The 12,085-nt window shown below is 45.2% G+C and overlaps 1 protein-coding gene across 2 annotated transcripts; it reads left to right on the top strand.

Annotated features, from left to right (window-relative positions):
• The first annotated feature begins 255 nt into the window (after positions 1-255).
• Fn3krp (fructosamine 3 kinase related protein) lies at positions 256-9,712 on the top strand. 2 transcript variants are annotated; one of them, XM_028787889.1, is made up of 7 exons: positions 385-480; positions 1,673-1,757; positions 3,849-4,000; positions 4,471-4,562; positions 5,628-5,710; positions 7,786-7,908; positions 8,165-9,712. In XM_028787889.1, the coding sequence occupies exons 2-7, from the start codon at positions 1,743-1,745 to the stop codon at positions 8,501-8,503; spliced, it is 804 nt and encodes a 267-aa protein (XP_028643722.1). In that variant the 5' UTR covers positions 385-480; positions 1,673-1,742; the 3' UTR covers positions 8,504-9,712. The 2 variants fall into 2 exon arrangements, with proteins under 2 accessions (XP_028643721.1, XP_028643722.1); XM_028787888.1 differs by lacking the exon at positions 1,673-1,757 and having other exon boundaries at positions 256-480.
• Positions 9,713-12,085: the final 2,373 nt, after the last annotated feature.

The following is a 12,085-nucleotide window of genomic DNA, read 5'->3' as shown; positions in this document are numbered from 1 at the left end:
CTTCAGACAGAACCTTGAGGGACGCAACCTCCTTCAGTCTACACAGCTGTCTGGGAATTGTTTTGAACCGGTTTGAATTGAGAGTTTAGCATACCAGAGCCTCAAGGCTGGGCACCCCACCCACTCACCCCGCTTCTGCCCCCTAGCAGCCAGAGGGAACTTGCAGCAGTCGCTCTGCCCCTCAACCAATCCTAACCAAACAGGCCACGCCCCTCCAAAGGTTTCCCCGCCCCTTCCTTCTTGTCACCCAATCCCGTCACTGGTCTGCGTCTGCCCCGCCCCGCAGCTGTACCCGCTTCTGCTCTAGGCCTGAACTGGATTTGTAGCGAAGCTGCTCCAATGGAGACCCTGCTTAAGCGGGAGCTGGGCTGCAGCTCAGTCAAAGCTACGGGTCACTCGGGCGGCGGGTGCATTAGCCAGGGCCAGAGTTATGACACGGACAAAGGACGAGTGTTTGTGAAAGTGAACTCCAAGGCAGAGGTAGGGCCACCGGCGCTGGGTCAGGGTCGGGCTCGTTGGCCCGAGGCTACAATGGGGCTCTGGTTTGGGTCCCGGGTGTGTGAGATCCTGAGCTGGCCCGGGTTGGGTAGCGCTAGAGACTCTTCAGCGACAGTCTCTGGCCGCCGTCCACGCGTGACCGCCACAGTCCGGCGATTTCACTCTCAGGCTTCCCTGCCTTTGCCTGCTGTGCCCGCTGCGGCAGCGATGGCTACGTAGGGACAGCGCGTGGTATTCAGAGATTGCGATGCCCACTTCTTTGAGAAACCCTTCACGTTTGGCTAGTTTTGAGAAACGTCAGAGTACACGTGTTTATCTGAAGCTTATTTTAACTCGCAGAGACTTAAAACTCAGATCCAAGATCTTAAAGGTTGAAAATAATGCACTCACCTCCACCATGTTCTGTTTGAGTGTGAACTTTTTCTGAAGCGCCCAATGGCAGGTAGGGTGAGCCCCAAGGCTTCAGTTGTGTTCCTGGTTGCTGCTGTCCCTTTGTCATTTTAAGCTGTTCACTCCAGGTCTTGGTTGGAAGAGAGGTGGATGGCTTCTGTAGAACTTGGCAAAGTCTTTAAACGAGACTGAAGGTATTTATCTTCTTGTCAAGCCCTGTATCTCACACTAACTCTCCAAGTTAGAATTGATTTCTGTCTCTAAGGCTGACCTCCAAACTCAATGCTTTTGTCTCTTGAGTGCTGGATTGCAGGTTTTAGTCGCTAGCCTAGCTTGCAGTTGTAGTCATTTTTCTTCCAATAAAGGAGTCTTGCCTCTCACGTGTGCGTTAAACTTTGAAATACCATTATTTTCTTAGGATTTGCCTCAACCCCTGTCTTCAGACATCAGTTGAACTCTGTCAACTGCCCTTGAAGTTACACTAGATTGCCCTCAGCACCAGACTTCATGGTCTGCATGTTCTACAGTTGGACTTCTCTGTTCTGGTTTTGTTGTTGTTGTTTTTGTATGGTATCCTTTGTTTACACAGCCCTCGTTCCACCTTGATTTGTTTTTTTCTTTGTGATGACAGGTTGAACCCAGGGTTCATATACTATATCACTGAGCTACGTTCTCAAACTAGTGGTAGTTTTTCTTAAGTGTTTTCTGTTGTTCGGAGTTGAGTTCAGATTCTTATCTCTCTTTTCCAAATTTTTTTTTTTTTTTGTTTAATTTCTTGAAACAGGATCTCACTATGTAGCCCTAGCTGGCTTGGAATTTGCTACATAGACCAGAATGGCCGTGAACTAACAGAGATGTGGCTGCTTCCTGTGAGTTTACATTCTCTCTCTCAGGAAGTGGGTTTTGTTTGTTTTGAGGCACAGTTTCCATCTATATGTAGCCTAGGCTAGACTGAAACTTAATATGGAATCCTCAGCCTCTCAAGGATCACACATATTGCCCAGCACAAATTGCTGAGTTCTTTTCTAAAGATTTATTTATTTATTTATTCATTCAGTTTTAAAGACGATATGCATATATCTATATGTGGTGTAGGATGTGTGTGGTGCCCATGGAGACCAGAGACATCAGAACCTCCTGATGTGGGAATCACAGGTGATTATGATCTACCTGATGTGGGGGCTAGGAATTGAACTCAGGACTTATACAAGAGCAGTACGGACTTTTAACCATTAAGCCGTCTCTCCAGCCCCACTGCTGGGTTATTTCCCATTCAAAGTCTATTTTCAATCTTTCAGTCTTCCTTTTCCATTTGGTCTTTTTCTTGCTTGCACTGGGATATATAGCATGAATTATGCAGGCATACTATCCATAAGATGAGCATCTGCTGATTGTGAATATAACTTTTGTGTTAGAAATACGACTCTTCCTTGCTCTACTTTCTATGAGGTAAGACTTTAAAGACTACCTGGCTGCTCTTTTATTTGCTTTCTTATGCCTTGCTAGAATCTACCTGGTTGATGGTTCTTATTAGACTCTTGTGATAAATTTTTATCTCATTTTTAGATTATTTCTAGATTTTTTTTCCCACAGTGGTCCAACTGAGGCTTAATTTTCCCAAAAGTCTGTTTATGAGTAGCTGCTTTCTCAGCTGGAATCTTCAGACCACATAAGGAGTAAACTACTTCTGTGAAGGAACCATGCTTCTTCATGACTGCACAGTTCCTTTTAAAACATTTCCTGCATTTTTTTTCTGTGACTTTTAATGTGGTCTCTGTCACCAGTACCTTGACAGAAGTCTAGCTTCTCCTTCATATTCTAAAGAGATTGCTGTGAAAGTTCTGTCAGGGACACAGTTCTTACCTTCCTTCTCAGAAACTTTGGCTCTCTTAGTGAGTAGTTATAACATTTGCAGCATGTTTAGAATGGGCTGTGTGTTAGCTGCTACCTCAGAAATGTAGTTTCTCTCATTTTATAGGTAAGCAAACCGAAGCGAAGACAGCTTTAGTAACTTGCCCGAGATCACAGAGGTAGTAACTACGAGCATAAGCAGAATTTCCTTGGCAGCTCTGTTCAGTAAGTAGGATGGGTGATTACATTTTGGTATGTTCACCCTGTGAAATAGTATACATGAGGAAGGTATAACAAATACACCAGACTGTAGAGCCCATGTGACTACGTGTAAAATGATCTTGCAGCACTCAGAAGGCTGAGGCAGGAGGACTGTGAGTTTGAGGCCAGCATGGACTACATAGCAAAACCCTGTCACATTAAAAACAACAATAAAACAAAACAACAAAAGCCAGGAGCACAGAAAGCATAACCAAGCAGGCAGAGTTGCTCTGTAATGGGGGAAGCCAGGGTGGAGACAACTGTCTCTGGGGGTGGGTAATGGCTGGACTCTTTTTGTTGGTATGTCTCAAGGCAGGGTTTCTCTGTGTAGCCCTGGCTAGCCTGGAATTCACTCTTGTAGATCAGGCTGGCCTCAAACTCAGAGAGTTGCCCACCTCTGCCTACCGAGTGCTTGGGATTAAAGGTGCATTGCCATCACCACTCAGTGGTATCCAGACTCAATCTCATGAAGGTGACACTTCAAGATTGATGGATTGGTGCACATGGGAGGCAGAGGCAGGAGGATCTTTATGTGTTTGAGGCCAGTGTGGTCTACATAGCAGTTTCAAGACAGCCAAGGTTATATAGAGACCCTGTCTCAAAAAACAAAAACCAACCAACCAAGCAAACAAACAAATGCAGTCTCACACTGCAAAGTACAAGCTTGCTTATGCCTGTGTGACGTCAGCACTTGTGGCCTCTCATGAGTACCCTGAAAGGCCTGTCCACTTCTGTTGAGTCCTCTGGCTAGCATAAACATGGTTTGAAATTATAAGGCCTGAAGTAATCATGTCTGCATGGCCTCTCTTTGTTGACCTTGGTCTCCTCCTCCATTGTTTTACTGACAGGCAAAAAGGATGTTTGACGGTGAGATGGCAAGCTTAACTGCCATTCTGAAGACAGACACAGTCAAAGTACCCAAGCCCATCAAGGTTCTCGATGCCCCAGGAGGAGGGAGCATGCTAGTGATGGAACATCTGGACATGCGGTACCTGAGCAGGTCTGTCTCGACACCATCACTTCTGGTTAAAAGCGAAGGCCTTATCTCTTCCTCTGTGTGGGTCTTTTTATTTTGGAATCTTGTATTAGGGTGGTGGGGGTGACAGGCAAGATTTGAGGTGTGGCGCAGAGTCCATGACTGCACAGATGATGACTCTGTATATGATGAATGGCATGCACTCTCTGTTAGATAAAAGCCAGAGAGAGGATGCTCTCAGAGTGGGATGATCACAAAAAGACTCAGCTGCAAAGTCTAAAAGACTAGGAAACGTGGTCAAACAAACAGAATTGTATTCTCCTGCTTCCTCCTCCCTAGGATTCTTGTTGTGTGCCACCATACCCAGTTTTCCCTCTTATTTCAGTAGAATGAACTTTACGCTCCATGTTTGACTTGCCTTACATGTCTTGAGACCTTTCAGATGGATCTGCTATCTGTGTGTCATCTGTTCAGTTCCTGTGTTTTGATTTTAGTCATGCTGCCAAGCTTGGGACCCAGCTTGCAGATCTACACCTTGAGAACAGGAAGCTTGGAGAGAGGCTCCTGAAGGAGGCTGGCACTGTGGGTAAGGGGCTGTGTGAGTCCTAAGGGACCCTGTCTGGAAGAGGGCTCAGGGATGGGGTAATGCTGTAGCCTGTGCTGATGCCAAAGCAAAGGGTGACCATCCCAAGGCTTCACATTTGCAGTGCAGTGAACACCATGGGTATGATGGGTACAGTGCATCCTAGACATACTGAAAAAAGAAGAAATATTGATGTACCCGAACCACGTGATATTATGGTTGTTTTATGTCTTACTCTCCAGAAGGGAGTCTAATCAAAGTTGTTTTGGCTTTCAATACAAAGTGACTCCTTTAAACACGCTGTCTTCTCTTCTATGTACACAGCATTCTAGAGGCTCAGAACGACAGCCATAATGCCACCCATCTAGAACACAGTGTGGTGCTAGCAGCTGACAGTTGATAATCCATATGTACCTCATGTGCTGACTCTGTAAGACAGAATAGCTGATAGTCAGAAAGCAGGTAATCCAGAATCTCCTGTGTATAGTTCTGCTGAAGGGTCCCGGTAGCCTGTCCATCCTGTGATAATATACTGGTAGTACCATCAGGCTTTCTTGTCCTGTGAGGATTAGCTAATAGGCTCTGTCAAACTGGCTTTAAGACCGATTGCTTCCAGGTTGCATGGAATTCCTGTGATTGGGATTTTCTTAATTTGGGGCAGATACATGAAGTTGAGGCCATTTCAAAGCATAAGAATTTTATCTGTCAAAACTGGAAGAACATTGCCACCGAAAGGCATCCTTTCCTGATATAGGGTTGATATTTTTCCTCTCTAGAGAAATTAATGTTCTTAACTTATTTTGACATTGTTATGAATCCTCCATCCCCATGCATCCTCTGGTACTTGGTTCTGCTTCTAGAATAGCTAGTGCCTTGATTATTGTGTCTGCTAAAGCAGACACTGTTCTGGGTGACCTGGGGGCCTTGCTTATTTATGAATGCAAGCATTAGGAGGGTAAGGGGATATTGATTGCAAAACAACCATTCTGAGCTGCAAGAGTGGACCCGAGGGTCTCCTAGAACAAGGGGACAAACTGTCACTTTCCTTTGTTTCCTTTTTCATGAAAGGGAAAGGAGGTGGACAGGCCGAGCAGCAGTATGTGGACCAGTTTGGGTTTGATGTAGTGACGTGCTGTGGATACCTCCCCCAGGTGAGTGGCACAGAGCTCACCTCCATTTCACAGTCAAACTGGCTGTTGAGACACAGTGGGGAAATTACCGTATTCCCTTTCTGTGAGATTTTGTAACTCTTTGCACCCTTTTTTTTCCCTGATAATTTTTAAGAAGTTGACATGAAGTAAATAAACTTAATATTAGATTAAGATGGAAAATCGGACAGAAGAAACAGCAAGTTAGGATGCTGGACTTCAAGGAGAGGTTAAAAATTAGAAAATTTGTAGCTTTTATTTTACTTTGCTTATTTTTATTATTTATTTTATTTACGTATTTATTTTTAAAACAAGGTCTCATTATGTAACCTTAGCAGGCCTGGAACTCAGTATGTAGGCCAGATGGCTTCAAACTCAGAGATCTGCCTGTTCTGCCTCCCAATTCCTGGTATTAAACATGTGTGCCACCATGCCCAACTTCTTTTTAAAGATATATATATACATACATACATAAACACACACACAAGCACACACATGTGTATATGTAGATGCTTGCTGAGGCCAGATGAAGGAATTAGATCCTCTGGAGCTGGAGTCCCAGGTGGCTGTGAGTAGCCAGCCATGGGTGCTGGGTCCTCTACAAGAGCAGCAAGCCCTGTTAACTGCTGAGTTATCTCATCATATAGATATTATAAGTAATGTGAAGATGATTTAAGTCTATGGCAGCACCGTGTGGGTTCTATGCAAAGTATATTGTTTATTTAAGAACTTGACCATCTGAGGACTTTCCTATGAGTGGAGGTGTTGGGCCCACTCCCCTGTGGATACTGAACTATTAAACTCTCAAAGAGAGCACAATGACAGGGTATTATACCTTTCATGTCCGTGGTTTTAAGTCTGTTTCCCTGCGAGTTTCTGCCTAGAGCATATTGCCTGATGCCCAGCAGATATGAAGTACGTAGGATGACAGTTGTGATGGCTAGTTTTAATTGTCAACTTGATACAATCTAGGATCACCTGGGAAGCTGGTGTGGTGGCGCATGCCTTGAGTCCCAGCACTCAGGAGGCAAAGGCAGGCGGATCTTTGTGAGTTTGAGGCCAACCTGGTCTACATAGTAAGTTCCAGAACAGCCAGGGCTACACAGAGAAACCCTGTCTTAAAAAACAAAAACAAACAAACAAAAAAATACCTGCCTGAAATCACCTGGTTAGAAAGTCATAGTGAGGAATTACCTGAATTGGGTTGGCCTGCGTTCCTGAAATGATGGAATATAACCTGGAACCATAAGATTAAAAAAAAAAAAACAACAAAAACCCTGGGCTGGTTTTATCACGGTAACAAATAGGAAAGCTCTTTGCCAAGATGAGTGAATGCAGAATCTAGAAACTTGTAGATGTTTTATGGTAGGCACAGGGGCCATAGATTTAGACATGTGTAGGAAGTTATATATAAACGTGCCTCCTATGGGGTTTTCAGGTCCTATGTGTTTAGGGTGTGTGTCAGCTGGTATTGGCCCTTCCTCTCTTGCCTGTAACTCATGATGCATGTGCATTCACATGCAGATATATGCACATGCACATGAGTGCTTATGTGTAGTGTTTCGTCCTCCTGTGTCATGTCCTACTCTGAGCTGAATTACTCTCACGTATCTACCTTCCTTCCTTCCTGAGTGGGAAGCACCCATGGCCCTGGATGTCTTTCCTTGGGAGTTCTTTTGAAAGAGGCTCCATATGACTTCTCTCCTCAGTCCTAGGACAAGGTAAAATGTGGCCAGGTGGTTGCTGGAAGATGATTGGAAAGAAGCCATGAGATCCAGAGGGTCGGCCAGCTCTGGCCTTTATTCCACAGTTACTCTAATTAAATTGCTTTAGTTGGTCTTCAGGCTTGGAAGGCTGCAAGTGGTCATGTGGCATACCCTGCTTACCATTCCTCCTGGGACAGGACCTGGCCTCATGTTGCCTGGTCACCCCTCACCTCTTAAACCTCCTGTAGCTGCTACCCCTCTTCATGCTTCTGGTAGCCTGTTCTACTTTGGGGTTTCTGGGCACTTAAGCCTCCTTCAGTTCTGATGTTTTTCTGATAAAGTTTGCTTTCTCCTTTACTGTAACCTGTGCAGGTAAATGACTGGCAAAAGGATTGGGTCACATTCTATGCAAGGCAGCGCATTCAGCCCCAGATGGACATGGTGGAGAAGAAGTCTGGGGACCGGGAAGCTCTTGAGCTCTGGTCTGCTCTGCAGGTGAGCAGGGCCTCTGCTACATGCCCAGTGCCCACAGCATGTCCCTCTGAGCCCTGATAGAGGGGAGGCAGCAAGGCCGGGATGGATAGGCTTCCTTTCTGATAGGAAGCATAGTGCTTGTCAGTGTCCCCATCTTCTCTCTCCAAGTCAGGCACATTTGAATACCTGCTCAGATAAGTGCATTGGCACTTAGGAAAGCACCTACACCTCCGTATGGTTGGCCACTTTGTTTAAGGCTCCATCTTCTTCCCTGCAGTTGAAGATTCCTGACCTGTTCCGTGACCTGGAAATTGTGCCCTCCTTACTTCATGGAGACCTCTGGGGAGGGAATGTAGCAGAAGATTCCTCTGGGCCCATCATTTTTGATCCAGCATCCTTCTATGGCCACTCAGAATATGAGCTGGCAATCGCCGGCATGTTCGGAGGCTTCAGTAACTCCTTTTACTCCGCGTACCATAGCAAAATCCCTAAAACCCCAGGATTTGAGAAGCGCTTGCAGTTGTATCAGCTCTTTCACTATCTGAACCACTGGAATCATTTTGGATCTGGGTACAGAGGATCCTCTCTAAACATAATGAGGAATCTCAGCAAATGAACTGGCTTCCCACCAGAGGGAAGAGTCTCTTACGGGTGTGCTGGGTCTCCTAATAAGATGACTCTACATCTAGATCAAGTCCTACCATCCATCCTAAGCATCTCACTGTGAACTGAGGGAAGTGCCTCGGCGTCAGGTGACCTGATCCCAACTATTTGGCCAAGGAGCTCATGAGTCTCCACAGTCCCCTTCCTCATGAATTCCCCCTATTTATTCCATGGCAGCACTTGCTTAAGATCCCCTGTTTCTTTCTTTCTTTTCTTCCTCCCTTCTTTTTCCTATTTTCTCACATATTACGTCCTGACTGCAGTTTCTCCTCCTCAGAATCTCCTCTGCCACACCCCCCAGGGATCAACCAAGCAGAGTATAACAAGCTACAGTAAGACCAGGCACATAACATCACATCAAGGCTGGATGAGGCAACCCAGAAGGAGGGAACGGGTCACACAGTAGGCAAAAGAGTCGGGGACACCTTCCCTTCCCATTGTTAGGATTCCCACACAAACTCCAAGCTTCTCAGCCATAACATACATGCAGAGGACCTAGGTCAGAGCCCTACAGGCTCCTGATCACCTCAAGCCCCCGAGTACCAGTCAGTTGATTCTATGGGCTGTAAACTGTGAAATATGGGTTCCCTCAGAGGAAAGGTTATGTAATTCTGTTGTTGTGTACTTTGTAAGACTGCCTGGCTAGATTAGGCCTCACTGGTGATATGAACAGACGCACTGAAGTTTAGGTATAGTGAGCCATACTCCATTGCCAAGGTAGAAAACAGTGAGTGACTGTTGGTGTGGTGAAGGGAGTTCACCCTGCAGGGAAGTGGCTGATGTGTCCACCTCCCATCTCTTCCTCACACATTGTCAACATTTCTGAGCTATTCATGGTGATGCTTTGTGATGGTTGGACTTGATCTAGACACGGAGTCATCTTATGAGAAGACTTAAATAATGACCAACTCTAAAATCAATGACGTTCCATTTGCTTATGTAGCACTTCTGGACCCTGCTATAAGCTGAGTAGTCTGGAGATTGGTTTGGGGACTGACCAACCTTATGGGTAACTAACTTGGTCTCAATTTAGGAGCCTGAAAATACTCCTGTTGTACCAACTTTGTGCTCTCTTATCTTTGTTTCTTTCTTGCCTTCTTTCATTCCTTTTTTTTTCTTTTGGTTTGTTTGTTTTACAAGACAGGGTTTCTCTATGTAAACCTGGCTGTCCTGGAACTTGCTTTGTGACCAGGCTGGTCTCGAACTTGGAGATCCACTTGCCTCTGTCTCCCAAACGCTGGGATTAAAGGTGTGCACCACCACCATCTGGCTTTGTTCTAATTTCTAAAGTTGTCATTCCTTTGCAACATATGAGCATTAGATTAATATTTTTTTCTATTTCAACATTGTAGAAATGGGAAATTTCATGAATGGCATTGATATTAGTAAATCTTTTTGCCTAAAAACTTAAATAAAATTGTAGTTGTTTCAGTGATCCTTAAAACTAGTATATTTCCGCATTTATGTACTCAACATTTATCTTAGCTGTTTGCCAGAAAACATCGTGTCTTACTTAGGGTTTCATTGCTGTGAAGAGACATCACGACCACAGCAACTCTTGTAAAGGAGAACATTTGATTGGGGCTAGTTTACAGCCTCAGAGGTTCAGTCCATTATCATTATGGCGGGAAGATGGCAGCATGCAGGCAGACATGCAGACATGGTGCTGGAGGAGCCATGAGTTCTACATCTTGACCCAAAGGCAGCAGAAGGGGGCTGTCCCACTGGGTGTTGCTTAAGCATATATAAGACCTCAAAGTCCACCTCCACAGTGACACACTCCAACAAGGTCACACCTAATAATGCCACTTCCTATGGGCCCATGGGGGCCAATTACATTCAAACTTACATTGCAATGCTATATAGTTATAATAAATAGGTAGAACTATTCTTTTTTTTGAAAGGAGATTGTATTAGTTATTTTTCTATTGGTGTGATAAAACATCATGGCCAAGGAAACTTATAGAAGGAAGACTTGATTTAGGTTTGCAATTACAGAGAGTCAGGGTCTCATGTGGAGGGAACCACATGGTAGCAGGTGACAGACTTGGCTCAAGCTGGAAGCCGAGAGCTCACATCTCAAACTGTAAGCCCAAGGCACAGAGAGTGAGCCTGGGATGGCCCGTAGCTTTCCTACCTCAGAGCCCACCCCCAGAACTTACTTCCTTTAGCAGGGCCATACCTCCTAAACCTACCCAAAGAGCACTACCAACTGGTGACCGAATATTCAAACATCTGAGCTAAGGGAGACATTTTCATTCAAGCCACCATGGGATCTCATGTAGCCTATGCTGGCCTTGAATTCCTGGTCTGCCTCAGCCCTCTCTTTACCTCCTTTCTAGTTTGATGTCTGTTTTTGTTTACAATGTTGTCATTCACACTCACACAATTGACCCTAATACTATTTTAAGAGACTTAGTATCCCAACCATCTTGCCTCTGAATTGTCAATGCCTCTTTATAGCCTCCCCTACCCACTCATTGCCTGTCTCACAGGTTCTTTCTGTGAGTCTCTCATTGTAATCATAATGTGCTGTGTCCCTCGTGAAGGAAAGTCTAAGGGGCTGTGAGATGACCCAACACTCTGTCCAGAAACTGATGACACATTCCCCTGAAATACATCCCTGGGACTTTTTTTAGACACCAGTTACACAGAATAGCTTAGAACCCTCCAGAGAGAAGGCAGATCCTACAAAGAACCCACACACCTCAAACTTCCCAACACTTAAAGAAGCTGGCAAGCAATGGAGCCTTCTTAGTCTGAAAGAGAATGGTCTGACCAACCTGAGACTCATAGTCAGTTTGCCAGGCAATTACAAAGAAGTTTCTGAATAGACTGCCAATGCTTCATGTTAAGGTGCAGTGGTAGGAGGGGCTCCACATGGAGATACCAGTCACATTTCCTATAAATGGTTGTTCTGCCTGTTTTTTGTAGTGACGTTTCCATGCTGTCAAGTCCCTTTACTTAGCATGGCCTTGAAGAACGATAGCCAGTAGTGAGGCAAGCAGAGAAGGCCTGAGGGGTTTGATTTTGACATGAGCCTGCAAGATCAACTCCAAAGCCTCAGATCCATGAGAATTTGGTGACACAGAGAGATAACAAACCTCTGGTCTGAGTGTGAACGTCAATGGTGCATGCAGAAAATGTCCACTGTAGCCCTTCCCTCCCAGATATTACTTCCTGAATACTGCTCCCCACAGAGACTGCTCCTACTGAGATCAGTTAAGCCCGCCACCTTGATTTAGATGCATACCACAACCCTGCCCACTCGTTCAGTTGTAAATAATAAACACATTGATATTCTGGGATCTTGAAGCTTCTCCATCAGAGAGCCCAGTACACCCTTCCCAGTTTTTCTGTGTGTCCATGGTTTTTCTTCTTTCCCTCACTACCCTAATTAGGTCAGTCTCTGGAGCCATGTTAAGACCCAGCACAGAGGGAAGACATGAAAATGGTGTTTGGCTTTAGAACCAGGTTAGAAAAGGCCCTTGGGGTGGATCCCTGGCTCTGGAGCCAGGGATGGCCTCCATGATTG

The sequence above is a fragment of the Grammomys surdaster genome, unplaced genomic scaffold (assembly GCF_004785775.1).
Source record: "Grammomys surdaster isolate TR1022 unplaced genomic scaffold, NIH_TR_1.0 125688, whole genome shotgun sequence".
NCBI classification, from domain to species: domain Eukaryota; kingdom Metazoa; phylum Chordata; class Mammalia; order Rodentia; family Muridae; genus Grammomys; species Grammomys surdaster.
The sequence above is the reverse complement of the archived record's forward strand: the minus strand, read 5'-3'. Positions and strand labels throughout refer to the sequence as shown.